This window comes from Scophthalmus maximus, chromosome 22, assembly GCF_022379125.1.
Source record: "Scophthalmus maximus strain ysfricsl-2021 chromosome 22, ASM2237912v1, whole genome shotgun sequence".
In the NCBI taxonomy this organism is placed as follows: Eukaryota; Metazoa; Chordata; class Actinopteri; order Pleuronectiformes; family Scophthalmidae; genus Scophthalmus; species Scophthalmus maximus.
The window spans coordinates 15342940-15370000 of NC_061536.1; the positions used below are offsets into that span (position 1 = coordinate 15342940).

The following is a 27061-nucleotide window of genomic DNA, read 5'->3' on the forward strand; positions in this document are numbered from 1 at the left end:
TCCCTCCCTCCCTCCCTCCTTGCTTCTTTCTTTCCCCCCTCCCTCCCTTCCTCCTCCCTCCCTCCTTCCTCCCTCCCTCCCTCCCTCCCTCCTCCCTCCCTCCTTCCTCCCTTCTTCCTTCCTCCCTCCCTCCCTCCCTCCCTCCTTGCTTCTTTCTTTCCCCCCTCCCTCACTCCCTCCTCCCTTCCTCCTCCCTCCCTCCTTCCTCCCTCCCTCCCTCCTCCCTCCCTTCCTCCTCCCTCCCTCCCTCCCTCCTTGATTCTTTCTTTCCCCCCTCCCTCCCTCCCTCCTCCCTCCCTCCTTCCTCCCTTCTTCCTTCCTCCCTCCCTCCCTCCCTCCCTCCTTGCTTCTTTCTTTCCCCCCTCCCTCACTCCCTCCTTCCTCCCTTCTTCCTTCCTCCCTCCCTCCCTCCCTCCCTCCCTCCCTCCCTCCTTGCTTCTTTCTTTCCCCCCTCCCTCACTCCCTCCTTCCTCCCTTCCTCCTCCCTTCCTCCTCCCTCCCTCCTTCCTCCCTTCTTCCTTCCTCCCTCCCTTCCTCTTCTCCCTACATTTTTCTCGTCTCTCTTTCCATCTTTGCATTTTCTCCTGCACCTTCACTCCTCTTCCTTCTCCTCCCTCCGTCTGTCCATCCTCCCCTCCTCCCCCACCACCTGCTCCTCCCAGCGTGTACCTCTCCCACAGATGGCTCATCCCTCGCTCCGCGGGAGGAGGAGGAGGAGAGGAAATAAACCTGTGTTGGTGAGAAAGAGGAGCAGGTTGCGTCGTTCTGTCTGAATCACCGACCTGCTGATCTACACCACATGTGGATGTATCAGATTTTCACACACACACACACACACACACACACACACACACACACACACAGCTAAAACCAGACGATGTTATGATTGAATGTTAAACTGAGCTCAGCTGGTTTCAGACTCTTCTTTTCTCATGATCAATAATCTGACATTGTTTATTAATTTACTGAAAAAGATTCAGAGAGTGTCTCCTCATCATCATCCTCCTCATCCTCATGTCCAGTGGGACAGACGAAGGCGTCTCACTTCACGTCTTCACTGATGAATGTATTTTCAGTCTATGTTTATTTGATATTATTTTCATCTTGCGTCTCCGGGTCACAGGACAATAAGAAATTTGAATGAGCTCGGCTCCACGTCTTCATAAAGCAGTAAAGTTTCCTGTGTGAAGATGAAAAATAATCTGTCGGGACTCATAACACATGATGAATCATACTAATAACTCAGGATATGAAGCTACGGCTCGGGGGGTATGAATATCTCTGCATGTAAATGTGTGCGTGTGCAGAAACATGCTGTAGGTCAACGTCAGCTGATCTCTGATGAGATTCTTGTTGAATATGAATTATGTGAACAAGGACGTTTGTTTTATCTGAAACTGCTCAACTCAGAAACACAAACTGATTTGAACAGAAATACAAAGATTATGAAAATACTTACTTTCTCCTCCTATAGTTTTTGTATATGAACCATTTGTTTTAGTCTCAGCGACCTCTAGTGGACACGGTGATTATGACGGGGAAGAACTTCTGGTTGTTTCAAGCTCCTCCTCCTCGTCCCACCATCGTCTCGATGCCCTCTAATCTTGCTCTGGCTGTCACACCTTCATCCTTCATCCATATTCATGTGTCTGTAATTGATGCTAACAGGACGATGCTAAGTGCTAATTGCTCATGACGATCTGCCAAATCCTCCATTTATCTTGACCTCGGTCTCTGTCTTCTCCCTCTTCAGCTCCACGTTCTTCTCGTCCATATGGTCAAGCCACTCTCTCCTCCTCCGTCCTCATCCCACCTCCCTCCTCCCTCCTCCTCTCTCCTCCTCCGTCCTCATCCCACCTCCCTCCTCCCTCCTCCTCTCTCCTCCTCCGTCCTCATCCCACCTCCCTCCTCCCTCCTCCTCCTCTCCCCTCCTCCCTCCTCTCTCCTTCTCCTCTCTTCTCCTCCTCCCTCCTCCTCCCTTCTCCTCTCTTCTCCTCCCTCCTCCTCTCTCCTCCTCCATCCTCCTCCCTCCCCCTCCTCCTCCTCTCTCTTCCTCCCTCCCCCTCCTCCTCCTCTCTCTTCCTCCATCCTCCCTCCATCCTCCTCCATCCTCCTCTCTCCTCTCTCCTCCTGTCTCTTCCTCCATCCTCCTCTCTCCTCTCTCCTCCTCTCTCTCCCTCCGTCCTCCTCTCTCCTCCTCCCTCCCCCTCCTCCTCCTCTCTCTTCTTCCATCCTCCTCTCTCCTCCCTCCTTCCTCCTCCTCCTCTCTTTTCCTCCATCCTCCTCTCTCCTCTCTCCTCCTCCCTTCTCCTCCCTCATCCTCCCTCCATCCTCCTCTCTCCTCCCTCCTCCTCCTCCTCCCTCCTCCTCCTCTCTCTTCCTCCATCCTCCTCTCTCCTCTCTCCTCCTCCCTCCTCCTCCCTCCTCCTCCTCTCTCCTCTCTCCTCCTCCCTTCTCCTCTCTCATCCTCCCTCCATCCTCCTCTCTCATCCCTCCTCCTCCCTGCTCCTCCTCTCTCTTCCTCCATCCTCCTCTCTCCTCTCTCCTCCTCCCTCCTCCTCCCTCCTCCCTCCTCCTCCTCTCTCCTCCTCCTCTCTCTTCCTCCATCCTCCTCTCTCCTCCTCCCTTCTCCTCCCTCCATCCTCATCTCTCCTCCCTCTATCTTCCTCCCTCCTCCTCTTCCCTCCCTCCGACAGACAGGTTTGTTTGTTAATTGTCCATATGGCCTCATTATATGCTGCCAGGGAATTCTAATGACAGGAGATTGGCAGGTGCTCGCTCTCCGTCTGTCGACCGTGACACTACGCCAACCTGCCGCTAATAAAGCCAGACTTGCTGCATGTCCTCACACACACACACGCTGGTGTTTGTTGTAATGATAATAAAATTTCACTCTGACTGCAGTGAGGTAACTGTCAGTTAAAAGTAAGAAAATGGAAACGTCCAAATAAAACTGAATCTAACATAATTATATTTGATTTGCTCATTATTTATTGACTGTACGTCTTCTGTAAGATGAAACATTCGGGTGTCACAAGTTTATTTTCCTCCTTGTGTCTTGACTTGTCAAATATTCAAATATGATGCGGTAACAATAAAAACAAGACATTCATTTCGGGAATAAAAGTTTTTCTTCGTAAATGGATTTGACCTCGTTTGACCTCCACGGCGAGGCCACCTCCGAACCGTGGTCCTCCGTGGTTCGATGCTCCTGTGGCTTCTCACTGATCCTGTTATTTATTCAAGTGAATATTCTGTGTTTGGAAGAAGAGACTGATTATCTAATTGATCGATAACCTCAAATCAAAATGAATATATTATATGTAAATGTAGCTGAGCTGTTGTTGACAGCAGCGATGTGTTAGCAACATTAGCTGCTAACATGAAACACTATCATGTGATGTAAATAACTCACGTCATTATTTAGATCTGCTGAGTTACACTAGCTTCATTCATCCACCATCTTTTGTCTAGTTTGCTTAAATTAGGGACCAATTTTACTTGAGCTAGCTCGTTTGGCCAATACTCTTTAGCCCAGCTAAGTTTAGCTTGCGTAACTTAGCTGGCTATACCTAGCTCACCTGGGCTAGTTGGTTTAGTTAGATTGATGTACCTTCTGTTTGGAGTCAGTTTACTGAGCTACATGTCAGTGAGTCGTTAGTTTGCTTTGATAAATGTAGCTTACAACGATCAGCGTGTTGTTTTCTGTAACTGTCAATCTGCAGGATCACTGGATCAATATCACATATCAGTGATCGATCAGCTGCTGAAAACATGAAACATTCATGTCACATCAGAGTTTCCATGTTTCTGCCTCACGGCTCCAGTTTCGACCGCAGATATTCACATTGTCTATTATTTATGATGCGCTGCTAGTTTTATGGAGAAAGGTTCCCATCAGGCGGAAGATCCCTCACTTCCTCCTGTTATCTCTGCAAACAGCAGCAGTGTCAGAACCCAGAGGGAGATGTTGACTCTCCTCCGTTGTTCTTCATGGACAGAAGCTGTTCACCAACATTTCAACTACAGGAACTGTTCTCTGACAACAGCCTGACCCTTTTGGACGAGGTCACGAACAATGACAGATATTAAACCTTCATCGTGCTTCAGTCACTTGAGGCAGCGTTTTAAAAACAACCTGATTTCAACATGATTATTGCTGCACAACACGAGAAGCTTCGTGTGTGATGATGTCTGCTCAAGTACAGTTTGAATGACTCGAACAAACTTATCACAATGATGACAGAGGTATAATATGTAGTTTAATATTTAGGATGTAGTTTCATGTCTAGAATCTGTGACACGATGTGAATTCATTCTGTCTCGTTGTATAAAATCTTATATTTCACAATTGTAGTAAATTCAACAGATATTTATCTGTCACATGTGATTAACATTATGAAGCCGCCACGCTGCTAATGAGCAAACCACAATCAGTCGCCATCTTGGATTGAGTCTAGGAAGAGGAAGAAGGAGAGGAAGAAAGGGAGATAAATAGATGGAGGCTGAGGAAATGTGGAAGATGAGACAAATAAAAGAGAGAACAGAAAATACTAATAATGTAGGAAAAGATAAAAGAGCAAAAGAGAGAAGAAAGATGAAATAGAGAGGAGGGATGAAGAGAGAGAGAGAGAGAACAAGGTAAGGATGAAAAATTTGTTAATAGAGAAAACAAAAAAGAAAGGACATTGAAGAGGAGAAGAGAGGAAACAAGAAAGGAAAGGAGAGAGGAAGTAAGGAGATAATAAAAGATGGAGGAGGTGAAAAGGAGGAAATAAAACTGAGAGGAAAAGAAGAGGACGATGGAATGAGGGAGGAGAGGAGGTAGAGATGCTGTCACCTGAGAGACGGTTACCACGGCGGCAAATCTTTGACCTCCAATCATCCTCCTCGGATGGTTTCCATCAGTTCTCATTACAGAGGGCGGGGGGAGAGAAGAGGGGCAGCAGCACTGTATATAATCACCACTTAATTCATTGGAGTAAAATGCTAACGCTAAGCTAACATGTGAGTCATTCTACATCACAGCTTATTATGGGATTAATGGAGCTAATGAGGCTAATGAAGCTAAGTCTGAGTCTGATCAGTTCCTGAAGTTACTAAGAAAAAGAAAAACTTTTGGCTTGTTTTTATGTTTCATGACATCTGGAAACACACACACACACACACACAGTCAGTGGTCCATGACAGCTGCTCCACTGTAGCTGAACAATACACTGCTGAATAATTGAGTGTGCGTGTGTGAAGGTGGAAAACACCAGGCCAGGACAAACACACAAGCACACACACACACACACACACACACACACACACACACACACACACACACGCGTTCCTGATGTGTCTCACCTGTGTTCAATCTCCCCTTGTGTATTTAGTCTCTGTGCTCCCAGGTCCTCTGGGTCACTTACAAGTCCCTGTCAGGTCTGGTTCTGGTCCAGTCCTGTCTGGTTCTGGTCCCCCTTACTGGTTCTGGTCCAGTCCTGTCGGGTTCTGGTCCTGTCGGGTTCTGGTGTCTGATGAGTGGATTTGTTATCTTTAACTCCTAAGACTGTTGGTTCAGATCAGGTTTTATAATGCTGATGTTTGAAACTAGTTTGAAACAAACGTCCGCTCCGACGTTCAGCAGCAGGAGTCTTTTTTCCCCATTATGCACTTGCGGATGCTGTTTGTGTTCCAGGACGACGCCTCGACCACGGATGCAGTGAATCAGACATGAGTCTCTTTTCTTTGTGTCTCTGCAGAGACGCAGTCAGAAATAGAATCAGAGAAGAAGAACGAGTTTGGTCCTGAAGAGAAAACGCTTCTTGTCGTTCAGCAGGAAGTCGCTTCTCACGCTGCTGACGACAAACTGACTTGATAAGCTGCTGATTCTGAAACTACAGTTTAATCTTTTCATCATAAATCTGTGTTTCAGTCCAACTGTTTGACACTGATGCTGAATGATTCGTCAGTAAATCCTCCAGTTCAGATAAATCATATCTCAGGTCACAAAGAATCTCTAGTGGAGTCGACACAATACGACGATTCAGGATCTACGTCTGCTCAGGTCACATCAATACTTCAGCCTGTCACATCTGAATCTCATGGACGGAACATCTGGACCACAGGAAGTAGGAACGTCTGAGGGAACATCTGTTCAGCTGCTGTGATCCAGGTCGACTTCTTTTAAATCCTTAATGACTCAGCTTTCATTTTCATTGTTCATTCCGTCAGCGTCGGTCCGACACTTCAGGCTGCGGTTTTTTAAACGCTGGGAGGAAAAAGTTGACTGGAGGATTTTAAAGTTGGTGAAAAGTGACGATCGAGAGGTGAAGTGAGGAACAGTCCTGTTCACCTGAAGACAAATCAGCCAATCAGAGCTTTGCTTTCACTTTTCAAAGCATCATCATCAGGAAGCTGAGGAGAAAGTCAGAAGGTCGAGGGCGTTTCTGCTTCTCTTCAGTGACGAGAGGAAAATCTCTGAAAGAGAAAAAGACTTTGTCAGTCGTCACATCGTCTGCGACCTGCTTCACGTCAAACTCCATCTGTGACTGTTTCCTGTTTCCATTAACGACTCCGACTGTGGCGCTAGCGTCTCATTTGTCCATTAACTGACGTCAATTGACGTCGACTGATGAATGACGATTGGTGATAAACTATCAAACAACTGTGTTATGGGGCAGCTGTTTCTCTGGTTGTAGGTCTGGGGGCGGGTCCTTCCTGAAGCAGGTCAAGGGGAGTGGCCGTTCACTTGGCCGCTCTACTCGCACAGCTGCTGCCCATTCATGAATCACCGCTACAAGATTTAAACCCGGATTAATCCCACCATCGTCGCCAGATCGTTGAATCCACCAGATTCAACGATCTGGTTCAGTGGCTCAGTTAGTCATTGCTCGTGTTCTGATTATCATTCGTGTTCCACTACCACTAACTCTGTTTCCTTCCGTGCTCAGACCCTGCCTCCAGCCGACGTCTGGCCTGCTCCAAGTTCCCCTTCAGCCTGTCCTGCTACCGGCCCGCAGCCCACTTGCCGCCGAGGTTAAAGCCCGAGCTCGCCTGCCTGGTTTCCTCCTCTGGGGTTCGCTTCAGGTCTAACTGCACAATAAACTTTCTTTATTCTTTTCACACCGTACCTCTGAGTCCTGCCTGTCTCTGTGTTCTGGGTCAGAAGCCAAACGTAAAAAACTGGTTCCTGGGATTCGAGTGTAAGAGACGAAGAGGTCGACTTTCAAATGAGTGAAAGTTATGTTTCGGTCGAGGGTTGATTATTAATAATAATATTATTAATAATAATGAGTGACTCATTAAATGTGATGTGATGATTGGATTATTGCTGCTCCTCCCCCTCTTCCTTCTCAACAATATCTGTGTTTCATGGTCTTTGATATTTGAACGAGCAGCTCAGTTTCAGTCTCCTGTTCTGACTCTGAAGAACTCTTCAGCCCGCGAGCAGCAGGCAGTTGAAGAGCGTGTTCATAAAAGCATGTGGAGGGAAAATTAACCAAGTGAGAGAGGAAGAGGACGGGAGGTTTACTCAGGACTGAGCAGCAGATATACATATCTATCTATATATATAAATATATATATATATATATATATATATATATATATATACGTTACAGAAAGAACAGACAGAAAATTACAGCCTGTCACATCTTTACAAACACGTCCTCACTTTTTCCTCATATTAGTTAAATGACACGTCCTCATCATCCAGGTAAAAAAGATCTGGTCCTCACAAACACTGAAGAACAGATGTTTCTCTGCATCTTTTACACACACACACACACACACCCAAACACACACACACACACACACACACGCACACACACACACACACACACACACACACACTGTGTACAGCGTGTTGTATGTGTGTGTGAGTTTTGTGTGTGTGTGTGTGTGTGTGTACAGTGTGTACAGTGCGTGTGTGTGTGTGAGTTGTGTGTGTGTGTGTGTGTGTGTACAGTGTGTACAGTGTGTGTGTGTGTGTGTGTGTGTGAGTTGTGTGTGTGTGTGTGTACACTGTGTGTGTGTGTCTGTGTTTGTGTGTGTGGGAGTTTTGTGTATGTGTGTGTGTGCGTGTACAGTGTGTGTGTGTGAGTTGTGTGTGTGTTTGTGTGTGTGTGTACAGCGTGTGTGTGTGTGTTGTGTGTGTGTGTGTGTGTACAGCGTGTGTGTGTGTGTGTTTGTGTGTGTGTATATGGCAGCGTGTGTTTGTTGTGTGTGTGTGTGTGTGTGTGTAAAGCGTATGTGTGTGAGTGTGTGTTGTATGTGTGTGAGTTTTGTGTGTGTGTGTGTGTGTGTGTGTGTGTTTTTCTCACACGACACCATGTGATTTTTTGATCTTATTAATTTACATTTTACATAGGGGCTAAAACATAACTTAGGTTCATATTATGAACAAACAGATGATTTCTTCTGCTCTATCATATTCACCTTGTTTAAATCTTATGTTATGACATCATATTGTGGATATTTTTATATTTATCTCCATTGCACAAAAACAGTTTCTTTAAATTGAAGAGGGGCGGGGTCAGGTTTCTGCGCCCCCTGATTGGCTGTGGGGGTCTATTATGATAATGAGGAGGGCGTGGCGTGGAGCTGGAGCCGCTGGGCCGCTGAGAGACACCTCATTGTGTGTCGGGACCCGGAGAGGACGCGTCGTGTCCGGCCGGTGTTTGTCACCTGCGGCAGCGCGTCACTGGAGCATTTGTTTTTAAACGAGGAATAAAACCGGATCAGTTTTGGAATAACGAGGTTCAGAGTCCGAGGGTCCGGACCGAAGCTGAGCCGCAGACAGAGTCCGGATCCCGGAGCCCGGTCGGTCTCTGGAGATGTGGACACACAAAGGTGAGTTTGTTCCACTTCTGCAGGAAAGCCCGGTGTGTGTGTGTGTGTGTGTGTGTGTGTGTGTGTGTGAGATTGTATTCATTTGGGATGAAACGTGTGTTTTGAATGGGAGCGCGTCTGCTTTGATTGATGGTTCAGTCGATCAATCAGCTGTCGGTGACGCCGTGAGACGGTCTGTGCAGGACCTGTCTGTATGTCTGTCTTTCTGTCCCTCTTTCTGTCTGTCTGCAAGTCTGTCTGTCCGTCTGTCTCTCTCTGTCTTTATGTCTGTCTCTGTCTATCTGTGTGTCTCTCTGTCAGTCTGTCTGTCTGTCTCTCTCTGTCTTTATGTCTGTCTGTCTCTGTCTGTCTGTCTGTCTCTCTCTGTCTGTCTGTCTGTCTGTCTGTGTGTCTGTCTGTGTCTCTCTGTCAGTCTGTCTGTCTTGCTGTCTCTGTCTATCTGTGTGTCTCTCTGTCAGTCTGTCTGTCTGTCTCTCTCTGTCTTTATGTCTGTCTGTCTCTGTCTGTCTGTCTGTCTGTGTGTCTGTCTGTGTCTCTCTGTCAGTCTGTCTGTCTTGCTGTCTCTGTCTATCTGTGTGTCTCTCTGTCAGTCTGTCTGTCTCTCTCTCTCTGTCTTTCTGTCTGTCTGTCCCTCTTTCTGTCTGTCTGCAAGTCTGTCTGTCTGTCTGTCCTCTCAGACAGAGTTCTGTTCAGTGAGTTTCTATCAGTCCACAGATCTGGATCAGGTCCTGTCAGAGTCCTGTTGGACCAGGGTACCTCTGGTTCTGGTTCCACAGTGAAACGACACATTTATTTTTCCATTTTTTGCTAATTTTATTGTTATTCGTCCATTATTCACGTTTCGTCTTCAGCAGCTGGTGAAGGTTGAAGATGAACAACACCATCATCACCACGACCACCACTGTACTTCACACTGTACCTTCTACTGTACCTCACACTGTACTTCACACTGTCCAACACTGTAGCTCACACTGTCGTTCACACTGTACCTTACACTGTACTTCACACTGTAGTCCACACTGTAGCTCACACTGTGACAGAACAACCACTGTAGCTCACACTGTAGCTCACACTGTACTTCACACTATAGTTCACCCTGTAGCTCACACTGTGACAGAACCACCACTGTAGCTCACACTGTCGCCCACACTGTACTTCACACTGTAGCTCACACTGTGACAGAACAACCACTGTAGCTCACACTGTAGCCCACACTGTACTTCACACTGTAGCTCACACTGTAGCCCACACTGCACTTCACACTGTAGCTCACACTGTAGCCCACACTGCACTTCACACTGTAGCTCACACTGTAGCTCACACTAGCTCACACTGTGACAGAGCCACCACTGTAGCTCACACTATAGCCCACACTGTACTTCACACTGTAGCTCACACTGTAGCTCACACTGTGACAGAACCACCACTGTAGCTCACACTGTAGCCCACACTGTACTTCACACTGTAGCTCACACTGTGACAGAACAACCACTGTAGCTCACACTGTAGCCCACACTGTACTTCACACTGTAGCTCACACTGTAGCTCACACTGTGACAGAACCACCACTGTAGCTCACACTCTAGCCCACACTATACTTCACACTGTAGCTCACACTGTAGCGCACACTGTGACAGAACCACCACTGTAGCTCACACTGTAGCCCACACTGTACTTCACACTGTAGCTCACACTGTAGCTCACACTGTGACAGAACCACCACTGTAGCTCACACTCTAGCCCACACTGTACCTCAAACTTGAGCTCATACTGTGATATAACCACCACTGTACCTCAAACTTTAGCTCAAACTGTACTTCACGCGGTAGCTCACATTGTAGCTCACACTGTACTTCACACTGTGACAGAACCACCACTGTAGCTCACACTGTTGCCCACACTGTAGCTCGAACTGTGACAGAACCGCCAGTGTAGCCCACACTGTACCTTAACTGTAGCTCACACTGTACCTCAACTGTAGCTCACACTGTACCGCAACTGTACCTCACACTGTAACTCACATCCACCACTGCCAATCAGCAGCAGGATATTGAATTATTAATATCAACACTGAAGCTGTGTGGTGTCGTCTGAGTCAGCAGGTTGAGCTTAGTGCACATTTGATCAGGTCTTTTTCTGTTATAAAGACAATCACTGACTGTATATAAAAACGATCAGTTCTGGACGTCGACGTTGACCTTTGACCCGGTGACATGACACTTCACGGCGTGTCCATATACTTTTGTCCGCCGTGTCAGAAGTGTCAGCTCCTCACCCTAACCCGAGGCCGACGCCCCTTTTCACGTGTGTGCAGCTGCTGGTCAAAGCTTCACTGTGGAATTCAAAGAATTACAGCTTGTGATGTCTCTTGGTCGCCCCAGTGTGTGTGTGTTTGTGAGTGTGAGTGTGTATCTGACAGTGTGTGTGTGTGTGAGAGTGAGTGAGTGAGTATGTGACAGTGTGTGTGTGTGTGTGTGTGTGTGTGTGTGTGTGTGTGTGTGTGAGAGATTTTGATTTTTAAAACACAATGTTTATTAAGATTTACCAGAGAACATCACGGTCCTCTACAAATGCAATGAAAAAAAAACCACAACAACAAAATAACTGAAAAACAGAATAAATCAGGTCATAAAAACAGAGTGAAAGATGAGTCTCCTTCTTTAATGAACACACAGACTGGTTTAAAAACTAGAGTGAGTGAGTGAGTGAGTGAGTGAGTGAATGAGTGAATGAGTGAGTGAGTGAGTGACAGTGTGTGTGTGTGTGTGTGTGAGTGAATGAGTGAGTGAGTGAGTGAGTGAGTGAGTGAGTGAGTGAGTGAGTGAGTGAGTGAGTGACAGTGTGTGTGTGTGTGTGTGTGTGTGTGTGTGTGTGTTGGCTGACCTCCAAGCTTCCAGGATCTACCCGCAGCCAAACATGTGCAGGGCGGCTGCAGCTCATTTCACGCTCAAGCTGTGTGTGTGTGAGTGTTTTATTTGTCGACTCATCCTCTTCTCTTTGTTGTCTCTTTATCCGTTTCATCCCGTGACCTTTATTTCAGTCAATCAGACACACTTCATTTACTCTGCACAATGGACACACACACACACACACACACACACACACAAAACAATGTGGGGATTAGCGTGTTTATTCCGTGTTAATCTTCAGTGTTAATGAGCAGCAGCAGATTTCCCAGTTTCTTCTGTAGAAACTCGTTTGTTCAGTTAATAATAATCTTCCTTCATTTCAATATTTACATAATAAGTATTGACTATATATGATGAAAAACTTTATTTAAACTGCAGCTTCAGCACAAAGTCACAGTAGATCGGTTTTCATCTCTCTGATCGTTTCTGTTCCAACATCATGTGAAAATCAAACTTCACTAAACTGTCTGTGTGTGTGTGTGTGTGTGTGTGTCTCTCGTTGTCTTGTCACTGCTCAGTGAGCGAGACGTGTGAAGGTCGTCTGTCAGTTTTGAAGCTGCAGGACGTGGAGCGTGTTCACCGCTGAGGTTTAACGCCGCTGCAGTAAAATCTGCATCAGCTGACGGATCCGACAGTTTCTTCACAAACTGCAGCAGCAGATTTACACGAGGCAGAGTGTGTGTGTGTGTCACTCTCTCTGTTCTCTCACACACACACACGCTTCACGCTGCTGTAGTTTCTCTGTCTTTTATTTTCTCCTTGTCGTTCCTTCGTGTCTCTGTGGCTCCGCCCCCTTCGCTCTGAAACCCTCCCAAGATGTTTTCGGCTCATTTGCTCGAACCTGTCACTCAGAACTCGTCGCCCAGCGGATAGCGTCTCTTTTGTTTCTGCTGACAGCTGCAGCAGAGCGCAGCTTCCTCCCCACGCTGCTGCCAGGTGACTGATAGGAGGCTCCGCCCCCCACATCGGAGTCGATCCACGCCCTCTGGACCTCGTTTCCTCAGGACGTGAGTCACGTATCTTCTGCAGGACCCGTTTAACCCTGACGAGGCGGTGATGACCCCGGGACACTTCCGGCTCCCTGCTCAGAACCACATGTTTGTTCTGAACGAGGAAATAATTTCCTGTAGGAGGCGAGAGTCCGAGGACCAATCAGTCTCAGTGTGAAGTTTCTCCTCACAGTGGTGGAAAGCTGAGGCGGCTCCATCCAATCAGAAAGTCCACAGGAAGCTGTGTGTGTGTGTGTGTGTGTGTGTGTGTGTGTGTGTGTGTGTGTGTGTGTGTGTGTGTGTGTGTGTGTGTGTGTGTGTGTGTGTGTGTGTGTGTGTGTGTGTGTGTGTGTGTGTGTGTGTGTGTGTGTGTGTGTGTGTGTGTGTGTGTTTTTACTTCCTCCCGTCAGAAGCTTGCTGACAGCAGCTTTGATTTTCTGCCTCGTCCACACTTTTCCTCTGTTCGTCGCTCGTCACGTCTGCGTCTCGACTGTTTGTCGCCTCAGATTAATAATAATGATCATATAATATTATAATAATAATAAACATCTCTGATCTGTGAAGCGGCGGCAGTTTGACGGAGTTCAGGATCACATGTCACTGGTTCTGATTCAGTGTTTCAGACGTATAAAAAAACACAATGAACGAAGTTCTGTTATAATAACGTTTAATAATATTCTGTTGTGAGGACGAGGAGACGGATCCAAGAGGTTTTTATTTGTCAGCGTTGGAAGTGAAAATTAAATAAAAGTTTTTCATGAAGAACCTGCGACCGAAGAAGAATCAGGTGTTATTGTTTACATACGTGAGAAAGTTATAGACGAGTATATTTACATAAATGAGTCAGTGTTAATACGTTTAGTCTCCGATCAGATGTGACGACGGTTTGACTCCTCAGACGGTTTGACTCCTCAGACGGTTTGACTCCTCAGACCTGGAGTCCGTCTGTTGTGGAGGCGTGGCCTCATTTCTCTGACTTTAAAAGGCTGAAGGGGTTAATCTCCTGTGTGTGTGTGTGTGTGTGTGTGTGTGTGTGTGTGTGTGTGTGTGTGTGTGTGTGTGTGTGTGTGTGTGTGTGTGTGTGTGTGTGTGTGTGTGTGTGTGTGTGTGTGTTTGTCTGTGTGTGTTGTGTGTGTGTGAGCGTGTGTGTGTGTGTGTGAGCGTGAGTGTGTGTGTGTGTGTGTGTGTGTGTGTGTGTGTGTGTGTGTGTGTGCAAGTGAGTGTGTGTCCCTGAGCAGTTGGCGGGGGGGAGGGGGGCTCATTCGTCTGTTTTTGGATTAAATCCGATAAAATCCCACTTCCTCTCTGTTTCCCTCCAGTCTTCACCTAAACCTCCCCCATCGTGTGTGTGTCTCTGTATTTTGTGTGTGTTTGTCTGTGTGTGTGTGTGTGTGGGGGGGGTCTGGGTCTGTGTGTGCGTGTGTGTGTGTGTGTGTAAACTGACATGAACCAGTTGCTGATGTGTGATTCCATGATGAGCAGCATCAAAGAGAAACATTTTTAAAAAAAAGTAAAAACGTTTATAAAATGGCTGACGGGTCTCCGTCACGTGGGAAGCAGGTTGTTTACTCTGCCGTCGGTTGCCTAGTTACAGTAAATAGGGGAACATGTCTTTGTCACAGTTTTTTCTTTTACCTGATTTCTCCTGAGCAGCTGAAAACATCTCTGCCCGGTGAGGTCGTCGTGACCTTCTGCTCGTCTCATTGGTCACTGAGTCTTGGGCGATGCCCACTTCTCACAGCAGTCTTGTCCCGAAGTTTCAGTCTGACCCAGAAAATGTCAGCGTCTGATGGGTAGATGAGCTTCATGACCACAGGGGAGAGAAGGTGAATGTGGTGGAGGGGCGGGGCTTAACCTGGGCAGGAGCCCGTTACAGTCTGGAGCAGGGGCGGGGCTTAGGAGCCTGTTACAGTCTGGAGGAGGGGCGGGGCTTAGGAGCCCGTTTCAGTCTGGAGGAGGGGCGTGGTTTAACCTGGGCAGGAGGTGGGGCTTAACCCGGGAAGGAGCCCGTTACAGTCTGGAGCAGGGGCGGGGCTTAGGAGCCTGTTACAGTCTGGAGGAGGGGCGGGGCTTAGGAGCCCGTTTCAGTCTGGAGGAGGGGCGTGGTTTAACCTGGGCAGGAGGTGGGGCTTAACCCGGGAAGGAGCCCGTTACAGTCTGGAGCAGGGGCGGGGCTTAGGAGCCTGTTACAGTCTGGAGGAGGGGCGGGGCTTAACCCAGGGAGGAGCCGATCCAGGAAGTTTTACTTTCTCCTCCCCCCTGTCTCCCTCCCCCACACTGATTCAGTCAGTGTGTTGTTGCCTCAGAGAGAAGACTGATCACTGTGCGTGCGTGCGTGCGTGCGTGCGCACGTGCGTGTGTGTGTGAAGCCTCATTTGTCTAATGGATGAAGACTTAAGCCCCTTTAAAATGCAACATGCACGCTCGCCACTCATGCACGTTAGTCCATTAATTAGCTTAAGTGCCTCCCCCCCCCCCCCCCCCCCCTTCCCTGACCATCAGTCTCTTCCTGTCTCAGTTTACTCTTCTGGTCATGAGTTTGTTAAAAGTCCAGTGATTGATGTCTCGTCTGTTTGCTCACGAGGAGAAACTCTGCTCCTTTGAACTGAAACCGTAGCAACACACGAGATCAGCTGACTCGTTCACAGCTTCCTGCTTGGGTCAGTTTTCATTAGCATTAGCTGTTAGCAGTTGTCAGTGGCAGTCTTTCATGTTGAGCCTGGGGCAGTTAGCTGACAGCGCTAATGGGACTAACAGGGCTAACACATTGTTGTTGTATTATTCATCGTGAATCACCTCCAGGCATCTGATCAATCATTTATACACACCTTCCTCTTATGTGTGTGTGTGTGTGTGTGTGTGTGTTGATGTTCTTCAGGTGATTGTGACGAGTGAGGAAGAGGAGGAGCTACAGCACGAGGACCCTACTCCTCTTCCTCACTCAACGAGTCGCTCAGATTCAAGATGATCTGATCTGATCTGATGATCTGATGTAACGTGAAATTCAGGAGCTCAGAGCGTCAGTGTTCGTGCATCATGTCCTTCAGGTCCGGTTCCTCTTTGACCTTCAGATGTCTTTGACCTTGTGACTTTCTCTTTCGACTCGATCAGTTCATGTTTCTGATCAGATTCATTGATCAGTTCTGATACTGATCAATGAATCTGATCAGAAACCTGCAGCTCAGTCACAGACCAGGAAGTAGGATCTGAATGTTCCTGCTGAAGCTCTGACGACGCTGTAATCCCAGAGAGGAGATTAACCACCAGGAGACGGTTGAGTGTGTGTGTGTGTGTGTGTGTGTGTGTGTGTGTGTGTGTGTGTGTGTGTCCTGCTGTGCCGTCAGATCTCTGTAAATCTGATTTCCTGGTGGTTTAGACTAAGTGTCGCCGTCTCATCTCTGTCTCATCCCTCCATCCTTTATCCCCTTCTTCCTTCTGTCTTCCCTTCCTGTCTCCCTTCCTCCTTCTGTTCCTCCCTCTGTTCCTTCCTTCCTCCCTTCCTTCCCTCTCTCACGTTTGTCCTGTTATCTTTTCCTCACTGGTTCCTCCCTCTCTCACTTCTTCGATCTCTTCCTACCTTCTTCCTTTTGGTTGCCATGGCAGCCACATTATCCCAGCATGCTCAGCAGGAGCATGCTGTCACCTCACTCACACACACTCGACACACACGCACGCACAGTAAATATAACTCCTGGAGCCGAACTGCCATCAGTCATCTTTCTACTTCCTGGAGTGATTTAATTGGCTTGGGACAGTAGGCAAGAAGCGTTTCCATGGAAACCATCATGCATGGAGCTTGTGTTAGTGTGTTGAATGTGTGTGTGTGTGTGTGTGTGTGTGTGTGTGTGTGTGTGTGTGTGTGTGTGTTGATGACAGGAAGTTACTCACACACATACACACACACACACATACACTGTCTCTGGAAGATATTCTAGTCCATATAATCCAGTGTAATCTCTGATCCTGTGCTTCCTGTCTGTCAGTTTACACAACATCATGTGACTTCCTGTCTGTGACTTCCTGTCTGTGACCTGACACTCGTCCTGCTTCTTCTGTGTTTTCATCATCAGATCAAACATCAGTGACAAATGACAAAGAAAAAACATTTGGACGTCTGTGTATGAATTATGACTTTACTGATTATTGTCAGACAGGCAGACACACTAACCATCGTGTCTCTCTCCACCCTTACAGCCGTCGCCACCATGACCTGCTGACATCACCCCCCCCCCCCCCCCCCCCCCCCCCCCCCCCCCCCGACAAAATGGCTGTGACCGATTGGTTGTCGCCGTGGCGACCGCCGTCACTGATGCTGCTCATCATCCTCACTTTCCACTTCCTGTCCGAGTCGGCGTCGACCAGGGTCCCTTTCCCCAAAGACCTGGAGCCGATCTATGTGGTCGTCGCTGAGCGTGAGTAGATCAGTCTGATCGACTCGCTGATTGACTTGATAGTTGATTGATCACCTCGTTGATTGACTTGATAGTTTATTGATTGATTGACTCTGTGTCCTCTGCAGAGTCGTGTCAGTTTCCAGGGTTCCAGGGTTTACTGCAGGACAACGACACGCTGCGTCTCGGTCTGGACTTTCAGAGAATGTTACGCATCAACCACATGTTGTACATCGCTGCCAGGTATACACACACACACACACACACACACACTCTCTCTGCTGCAGCTGAACGTCACGTGACTTTGTGCCTTGTCGTCCTCAGAGATCACGTGTTTGTGGTGAACCTGACGACTGCCTCAGAAGATTTTGTGCCTCAGCTGGTGAGTGACATCGTTTTTTATGTTTGTCACAGGAATCGATGACGCTCTTTGAAAAACAACGCAGGAGAAACATCTGTTTTCCCTCTGACCCCTGACCTTTGACTTGCAGTCGAATTGTCACATTTGCTGAGGAAGTTTCCTAAATCCTGAAGTGACCTCAAGTGTTTCCTCAGCAGCTGATAATGTTCAGATTCTCTAAGTGTTTAGGAAAGGATCTTCAATGCTTGAGCTGGAGCTGGAGCTTCCTTTCCCAGTGTGCCCGTTACTGAAGGAGATAAGAAAGGAAGCATCGATGCTCCTTTCCTCAGCTCTTTTCATGGACGCCGGTGACTCTGTTGTCACGGAGACGATGCACATTACTTGCAGCCTGATGGTGTTTGTCTATGAGCGTCGCCTTGGTTACGCTCACGTCTCCTCTTCCTGTTTCAGAAGCTGACGTGGAAATCTAACGACGTGAGCAAGTGTACGGTCCGAGGGAAGAACAGCGTGAGTCCGACCGCCATCTTTACTCAACATGATCTGATCAACTGATCACATGATCAACTGATAACATGATCTGATCAACTGATCTGTTCAACTGATCAACTGATCTGATCAACTGATCACACGATCAACATGATCTGATCAACTGATCTGTTCAACTGATCAACTGATCAACTGATCTGTTCAACTGATCAACTGATCAACTGATCAACTGATCTGATCAACTGATCTGATCAACTGATCAACCGATCAACTAATCAACTGATCACATGATCAACATGATCTGATCAACTGATCAACTGATCAAGTATCATGATCTGATCACATGATCAACTGATCTGTTTTCAGGACGAATGTTACAACTACGTTAAAGTCCTTGTGCCAAGAGACGACGAGACAATTTTCGCCTGTGGCACAAACGCTTTCAACCCCACCTGCCGGAACTACCAGGTACACACACACACACACACACACACACTGAAGCTTCGAGCTCTTTGAATCTGCAACGGCACGAATAACAACACGTTGAGAAGAAGACGAGGAGCGTTTGTTTGTTTGTTCTGTGACCTTACGTATGTGTTGAGAAGCAGGAAGTTGTTGATTCCGCTTCCTGTCCGTCAGATGGGCTCGTGGGAGCAGGTTGGGGAGGAGCTAGTGGGACAGGCACGCTGTCCCTTCGAGTCCCACCAGTCCAACGTGGGACTGTTCGCTGGTGAGTCCAGTTATTTCTCTTTGTTTTAAAGTATAATAACGTAGATACAACACTTCCTGTTAGTCACGTGTAGAACAACATGAGGCTAACTTCCTGTTAGCAGTAGGTCATTAAAGAAATGTGTCACCAGGGGGCGACTTCTACTCGGCCACCATGACGGACTTCCTGGCGAGCGACGCCGTCATCTACCGGAGCCTGGGAGACGAGCGGCCCGTCCTCCGGACCGTCAAGTACGACTCCAAGTGGCTCCGAGGTATTTTATCTTCTTTATCTTCATACTGTTACAGTAACACACTTGGTTACTTTAGTAACTTGTTACTTAGTGACTTAGTTACTAAAAGTAAATAAAACAGACCTCATCATGTCTTCATTGGAACTTGATGCGGATCACAGTTTGATTGTCAGTCTCTTCTCAATCAGCAGCATGTTGAAGCATCTGTCCTGTGACGTGTGTTACATCATATTTCTACAGTATTAGACACAGAAGACACCATGTGGGTTAACTGTCTGTGGGTGCTGATGGAATCACTGAAATGACCGTCTCAACTTTCAAAGATCAGAAAACGTTGACTAAGTAGACACTCACAGAACATAACACCCCCCCTCTCCCCCCATGCAGAGCCTCACTTCCTGCACGCCATCGACTACGGGAACTTCGTCTACTTTTTCCTCAGTGAGATCTCAGTGGAGTACACTGCTCTGGGCAAGGTGTGTGTTGTGTGTGTGTGTGTGTGTGTGTGTGTGTGTGTGTGTGTGTGTGTGGGGTGGGTGGGTGGGTGGGTGGGTGGGTGGGTTTGTGTTGATCCTGACCTCTCGCTTGCTCTCGTTCCTGCAGGTTGTGTTTTCTCGGGTCGCTCGTGTCTGTAAGAACGATAACGGCGGATCTCCCAGAGTACTGGAGAGATACTGGACGTCGTTCCTCAAGGTGAACTCCGATTCTGGTTTCCACGGCAGCATGAGATGAATGATGTAAAGAAGCACAATGACACAGTGGGTGTGTGTGTTTGTGTGTGTGTGTGTGTGTGTGTGCTCTCAGGCTCGTCTCAACTGTTCGGTTCCTGGAGATTCTTTCTTCTACTTCGACGTCCTTCAGTCTCTCACTAATGTTCTACAGATCAACCAGAGACCTGCTGTGGTCGGAGTGTTCACCACTCAGGCCAACAGGTAGAGAGAGAGTGTGTGTGTGTGTGTGTGTGTGTGTGTGTGTGTGTGTGTGTGTGTGTGTGTGTGTGTGTGTGTGTGTGTGTGTGTGTGTGTGTGTGTGTGTGTGTGTGTGTGTGTGGATCAGGTAGTGTCAGTTCTTGTTTCACTGACGTTATTCTCAGTCTCTTTCTACTTGATGAGCGTGAGGACAGAAAGTTGAATGTTGATGTTCCTCTTCAGTATCCCTGGATCTGCAGTTTGTGCTTTCTACATGGACGACATCGAGAAAGTCTTCAACGGCAAGTTCAAAGAGCAGCGGACCAGCGACTCATCCTGGACTCCAGTTCCTGACGATCAGGTTCCCAGACCCCGGTGAGAGTCTGGAGTCGTCAGCATATCGACTCTGTTTAGGAAGCAGAACCGATCTGACCCGATGTCATTGTTTCAGACCTGGTGTGTGTGCAGGCGACGGTCCGGCCGCTGACTACAAGTCCTCGGTTCATTTTCCAGACGAGACGCTGACGTTCATCAAGTCGTATCCTCTGATGGACGAAGCTGTTCCCTCCGTCAACGACCGGCCCTGCTTCACCAGGACGTCCAGCAGGTAACACAGGAAACAGTCCATGTGTCTGTTAGGTCTTTAAACACATCGTGTCTGAACAGATCTTCTTCTTCCTATCTCCCAGGTCTAAGTTGACCCAGATCGTGGTGGACGTTTCAGCTGGTCCCTTCAAGGACCGGACGGTGATGTTCTTGGGCTCAGACGACGGCCGAGTCCTGAAGGTTCTAGCGAGCACGCACCCCAACGACAGCTTCGGATCCAAACTGTTGGAGGACATAGACGTTTACAACCCGTCCAAGTGAGACTTGTTTCTTGTCCTCGTCCTGAGGTCGACGACTGCCGTCGTTAGAACTTTCAATAACCAGGTTTATATAAAAAATAATCTGCCTCTGATCCGTCTGTTTGTGTCCAGGTGTAACGTTCAGGGGCAGGAGGACAGGAGGGTTCTGGGATTGGAGCTGGATAAGGACCATCATGCTTTGTTTGCAGCCTTCAGCAGCTGTGTGATCAGAGTTCCGCTTAGCCGCTGCCCCCGACACGGAGCCTGTCAGACGTAAGGAAACTGAGTTTAGTGAAACAGGATTCAAAAACGCTTGTTCTGTTAGTTCTGGAAAATCTCCAAAAATCTGGATTAAACATTAACACAACATATAAATATGAATAAAAGACGTTTCTGTCTGCAGAGCCTGTCTGGCCTCTCGTGACCCATACTGCATCTGGCTGCGGACCGGGAGTTGTGCCAACATGGCCCCGGGATTCAAGTACGTGTCACCTTCTTTTCTTCCATCACCCCAACAGCTGAGATGTAAATTCACGAGTCCTTTCACACTCACAGCCAAAGTAATAAGATGGATGTGGAACCGTAATGGGAACAAATGTTAAAATGGACGTCAGCAGCAATTTACCGCAGGAACTTTGTTTGTACCAATCTGAGAAGTTTGTCATCTGAGGAAACATCAGATCAGAAAACTGAAGAGTTAAAGAGTGAGAGAAGAGAAGAGTTAAAGAGTGAGAGAGGAGAAGACATTTAAGAGAGGAAGGAGGACGGTAATAAACATCACAACGTGTCTCAAACACCGCTGTCACTACCTGTCCTCTGATTGGTCGACTGTCTGTCCCCTCATTAGTTGTCTTTGTCTCCTCAGTCGACCTTTGAGTCAGACGTGACATGATGTAACTCGTCATCTGGTCACCGTGGAAACACATCATCGATTACCATACAGTGGTAACCCATGGCAACCAGCTCGTGCGTGTTATTCTTTTGTTTAAATCACTTTCCCTCCCTCGTCTGTTTGTCAGGGCTGGCTTTGATCAGGACGTCGAGGGCGACCAGTCGTTCCATGCTGACGCCTGTCACGGTGAGAAACACACAACTTCACTGTGTCCATGACGATGATGTGTAGACGTGTGAGCGACACTCACAGACGGATGAGGAATCTCACTGTTTGTGACTTGTTTGTTTGTGCAGCCGACGTCTCGGCGACGGCACGAAACCACGAGTCCGGAGCCGACTCTGCCTATGGTGAGTTCAGTCAGAGAGGATCATGGGAGAGTGAGTTCTGTGTACAGAGACGAACACTAACGGGTGGTGGACAGGTGAGGTACTGCACCTCAGGACAGGAAAATATCAGAGTATATTCAAAGGAATTAATATTAAAAACAAAATTGGCCTCATCTGGCAAACTCTTGAATTTAAACATCCACAACACGTATTAAATGTTTGAATAGAATAAATGTTAACATGAACCACCTGGAGACCTGGGAACCAACAAGATCGTTTCAGTCTTCAATCAGTCCAAACTGTCAAACCGTAAATGTCCCTGTCCAGAACCGAGGTCTGTCTTTATATACAGTCACTGATTGTCTTAATATACAGTCGCTCTTCGTCTTTATGTGTAGTTCCGATCGTCTTAATATACAGTCACTGATTGTCTTCATATACAGTAAGTGATCGTCTTCATATACAGTCACCGATCGTCTTCATATACAGTCACTGATCGTCTTAATATACAGTCACTGATCGTCTTCATATACAGTCACTGATCGTCTTAATATACAGTCACTGATCATCTATATATAAAGTCACTGATCGTCTTTATATACAGTCAGTGATCGTCTTCATATACAGTCATTGATCGTCTTTATATACAGTCAGTGATCTTCTTCATATACAGTCAGTGATCGTCTTCATATACAGTCATTGATCGTCTTTATATACAGTCGCTGATCGTCTTAATATACAGTCACTGATCATCTATATATAAAGTCACTGATCGTCTTTATATACAGTCAGTGATCGTCTTCATATACAGTCATTGATCGTCTTTATATACAGTCAGTGATCTTCTTCATATACAGTCAGTGATCGTCTTCATATACAGTCATTGATCGTCTTTATATACAGTCGCTGATCGTCTTTATATACAGTCGCTGATCGTCTTTATATACAGTCACTGATCGTCTTCATATACAGTCATTGATCGTCTTTATATACAGTCGCTGATCGTCTTTATATACAGTCGCTGATCGTCTTTATATACAGTCACTGATCGTCTTCATATACAGTCACTGATCGTCTTCATATACAGTCAGTGATCGTCTTTTTATACAGTCAATGATCGTCTTTTTATACAGTCAGTGATCGTCTTTATATACAGTCACTGATCGTAATTTTTTACAGTTTCTGATCTTCTTTATATACAGTCGCTCTTTGTCTTTATATACAGTCGCTGATCGTCTTTATATACAGTCACTGATCGTCTTTATATACAGTCACTGATAGTCTTCATATACAGTCAGTGATCGTCTTCATAAACAGTCACTGATCGTCTTTTTATACAGTCATTGATCGTCTTTATATACAGTTAGGGATCGTCTTTATATACAGTCACTGATCGTCATTTTTTACAGTTTCTGATCTTCTTTATATACAGTCGCTCTTCGTCTTTATATACATTCAATGATCGTCTTTATATACAGTCAGTGATCGTATTCATATACAGTCAGTGATCATCTTTATATACAGTCAATGATCGTCTTTATATACAGTCACTGATCGTCTTTATATACAGTCAGTGATCTTCTTTATATACAGTCAGTGATCGTCTTTATATACAGTCAGTGATTGTCTTTATATACAGTCAGTGATCGTCTTTATATACAGTCAGTGATCGTATTCATATACAGTCAGTGATCGTCTTTATATACAGTCAGTGATCGTATTCATATACAGTCAGTGATTGTCTTTATATACAGTCAATGATCGTCTTTATATACAGTCACTGTATGGTCCCGTCACTGAACCCAGAAAGTCGAGTGTCGGTCTCAGTGATGATCAACCTTTTGCAGGTCAACAGGACATAAAAACATTCCTGTCAGTGCATCAATATGATTGGCTGCATGTGCTTCCTGATTCATGTCACGGAGCAGATGATTGGTTATGTGTGATACAACACATCCACATGTCGCCACAGTCGGATCAGGATTCCCTGTTTGTCTCTGACGCCTCGTCGTCGCCTCATGGCTCTGCTCATTGGACGGATACTCTCTTTCTCTATCTCTCTCTCTCTGTCTCTCTCTGTCACTCTCTCTCTCTCTCTCTCTCTCTCTCTCTCTCGGCAGGTCGAGTCCCGGACTGGCAGCGAGCGGGGAATCAAACCCCCGGACAGAGTAGCAGACGGAAGCGTTAAATTAGCTTTTTGTTTCTGGGGATATTTTTGGTGCTTTGATCAGACAAACTGCTTCTGAGTGAAATAATGATGAGAAGTGAAACTGGTTCTGTCCACCTGCTTTTGGCCTTTTAGATTTTTCCATAACCTTGTTCCTAGATACTCATACTTATATCAATGTTTCATCATCACCATCACCATCAATCAGCTGTTCAGTGATTGTTCTTCCTCGTGTGTCTCAGGTGTCCATCAGCTTCCGGACATGGACCAGCGCATCGGCGCTAACGTCCACTACACACTTCTGATCGCCTGCATCCTGGTGGCGTTCTTCCTGGGCGCCATCTTGTCCGGCTTCCTGGTGTCGTGTCACTGCAGCCGCGGAGCCGCTCAGCGGGCGCAGATGCTGGGAAAAGACCCCGAGGCGTCGCTGCCCCACGCTCTGTCGCTGCGGTCGCTCGCCAAGCTCAACGGACTGCTTGAGGGAGGGGCCAAGGTGATGAGGAAGACGATGAAACTCTGAAACATACAATGAAACTTTATCGATATGCACAACAGTCGTCTTTCAGATCCACTTTGCAAATGAATGCCTTTTTATATTTCTTACTTTACAACAGCTAATGCTCCAAAGGAAAATTAATAAGTATTAATGATAATAATAATAATCATCCTCATCATCATCTTTATTTCATTTATACTATTGCACTTTTCTTCACAAAGTTATGAAGTGCTTCAAGAAAGGATAAAACAACAATAGAATGAAACACACCGTTCAGCTCTGATTCTTCTTCTTCTTCTTCTTCTGTGTCGTCAGGAGGACAAACGGGACGTGTCCCCTCCACAGATCTACAGCTCCTTCTTCCGCAATGGCCGAGCCTCCCCTCACCTCTGCAACCCCGTGCGCCACGACCTGTTGCTGGGAGACCCCGACCACCGCCTGTCCCAGGTAGGAGACCCCGACCACCGCCTGTCCCAGGTAGGAGACCCCGACCTCCACCTGTCCCAAGTAGGGCAGCAGGTTTGTCGCAAGTCGGGATGTGTTGCAGATATCACGTCCTGTGTCCGCTCACATGATGTGGAGAGTAAAATTCATGTAAGTGGGAGGATGTTTGTCACATAAGTCTGACTTTCTGTTGTCAGTAGGGGGCAATATGACCATGATGATGTGTTGAGGTTGACTATTATTTTGCCTGACAACTTTGGATCAGATGGGACCATGTACCTTTAATTATTACCAACTTCCTGTTTCATGGCGAAGGATTGAAAATCACCATGTCACCATGGCGAGGGCCTCTGACGAAAACTTGAGCTTCTAGAAACTTTTGATCCCGTTTATCTTGAGAAGACAAACACCACATTTGAAGCTGCTCGAAATGTGTTGGAGGAGTTTGTGCGATTCCGACGTTAGAAAAAGACCAAAGGTGCTCCACAGTTACAGGCTAACAGGCCGACTTGGACAATCATCAGCTGATAAGCTTGTGAATGAAGCAGATGAAACTGGTTATTGTTAGTATCTTATCGTTCTGTGTGTATCTGTCTCAGGTGGACGGAGAACCGTCCGGCCCACCGACGCCGGACTCCACCCCCGAGCTGCCCGTCAAGAACATGGCGGCGGCGCTGCGGAACCATCAGTACGAGAACAACCAGAACTGCAACAACGCCACAGACAACGACCCGAAGTCTGGGCCCAGCTGCTCCGGGTCCAGTCTGGGTTTCGTGGCCGTCGTCGGAAACACTTTGTACTCTCATCACCATGGCAACAGTCTGAGCAACGGAGCCGCCCACGGAGCAGGCGCTTCGTCCACGTCACTGCACCTCCCCGAGGAGAGGAAGTTCTCCAACGATGAGCGGGCAGCAGGGGGCGGGGCAGGAGGGGGGGCAGCCCCCCATCAGCAGCCCCTCCCCCAGACGCCGGTGGACGTGTCGGCGCTCGACGAGCTGCTCAGACACATCCACGAGGTCAGTGCGTCGGGGACCGGAGGCATCAAGGTCCTCACCTCCACTTCCTCGTCCTCCCTGCTCCCCGGGCCGTCCTCCGCTGGGGGACATCATCATCATCATCGTCATCATCATCAAGGTCACCACAGTCAGACGCGCACGCACCACTACAACCCTGGCCATCACCATAGCAACCATCACGACAACAACAGTCACCAGATCCCAGAGACTGAATCCGCTGCATATTACAGCTCCTCCACGCTGCTGAGGGACCTCAGCAGCGTGGAGGCACCTTCTCACAACTCCGCCTCATCTTCTTCCTCCTCTTCATCCGCCAAAAATCCAACCTCCTCCACTTCCATACCTTCCTCCTCCTCTTCCTCCTTCTCCACTCCACTCCAGCCTCAGGTGATGCCGGAGAGACCTGGAGGAAGCGGCGTCTCCGTGACACGCCACCACTCCCAGCGCCACTCCCTGATCAAGATGGGCAGTGGGGGCGGCGCTGTGCCTCGCCACCACAGCTTCAACCAGCGGGGGGCGCAGCACCTTCTCGCCAGGATGAACACCAACAGCAGCAGCAACGGCCCACCGGCCAGCGCAAACACCAGTACCAGCTGTGAGAGCCGGCGGCTGGCGGTCGCCAGCGCCTGCCTGACGCGGCAGCACAGTTACAGCGAGGGGCCAAATGCGCGTCGGGCGGCAATCGTCCGGAGAACGGTGTCACTCAAACCGCAGCTTCCCCCAAAACCCTTGTTCCTGCCAAATACAGCGACATCAGCAGCAACACAGGCAGAAACATACAACTACTGAGAAGAGATGGCGCCATTCCAACATGGCTACCGCCGTCCTCGCATTGTGAACAGGGCCGGTGAGACGGTGACGTCCCACCCGTCAGTCGGGAAACTGTCCTGCTGCCGAGAGGGCGCGGATCGCAGTCGCCGCTGGACTCAGAGACTCGTTCAAAAAACACGATGTCTGACTCATTTGTTGCCGTTGCGACTTGCCTCAGGTCAGACTGCGGATCAGAACCGGCTCAGAAGCAGAAAGAACGA

At 47.7% G+C, this 27061-nt stretch overlaps 1 protein-coding gene across 4 annotated transcripts in view; it reads left to right on the plus strand.

Moving 5' to 3' along the window:
• Positions 1-8630: 8630 nt before the first annotated feature.
• The window catches only part of LOC118291774 (semaphorin-6D-like), a 19128-nt gene continuing 697 nt past the window's right edge, over positions 8631-27061 (plus strand). The window contains exons 1-21 of one of the 4 annotated variants that reach the window (XM_035620161.2): positions 8631-8835; positions 16928-17145; positions 17253-17367; positions 17449-17506; positions 17936-17992; positions 18338-18439; positions 18611-18701; positions 18832-18954; positions 19321-19409; positions 19537-19626; positions 19738-19865; positions 20085-20216; positions 20293-20448; positions 20531-20704; positions 20819-20959; positions 21090-21167; positions 21706-21764; positions 21875-21928; positions 24317-24567; positions 24886-25047; positions 25614-27061. The exon at positions 25614-27061 is cut by the window's right edge and continues 697 nt beyond it. In XM_035620161.2, the coding sequence (XP_035476054.2) occupies positions 16998-17145; positions 17253-17367; positions 17449-17506; positions 17936-17992; positions 18338-18439; positions 18611-18701; positions 18832-18954; positions 19321-19409; positions 19537-19626; positions 19738-19865; positions 20085-20216; positions 20293-20448; positions 20531-20704; positions 20819-20959; positions 21090-21167; positions 21706-21764; positions 21875-21928; positions 24317-24567; positions 24886-25047; positions 25614-26819 (3414 nt within the window). In that variant the 5' untranslated portion in view covers positions 8631-8835; positions 16928-16997 and the 3' untranslated portion in view covers positions 26820-27061. Of the gene's footprint in view, positions 8836-16927; positions 17146-17252; positions 17507-17935; positions 17993-18337; positions 18440-18610; positions 18702-18831; positions 18955-19320; positions 19410-19536; positions 19627-19737; positions 19866-20084; positions 20217-20292; positions 20449-20530; positions 20705-20818; positions 20960-21089; positions 21168-21705; positions 21765-21874; positions 21929-24316; positions 24568-24885; positions 25048-25613 lie in introns of all 4 variants that reach the window. The other 3 variants (XM_047330096.1, XM_035620158.2, XM_035620159.2) reach the window with 3 other exon arrangements.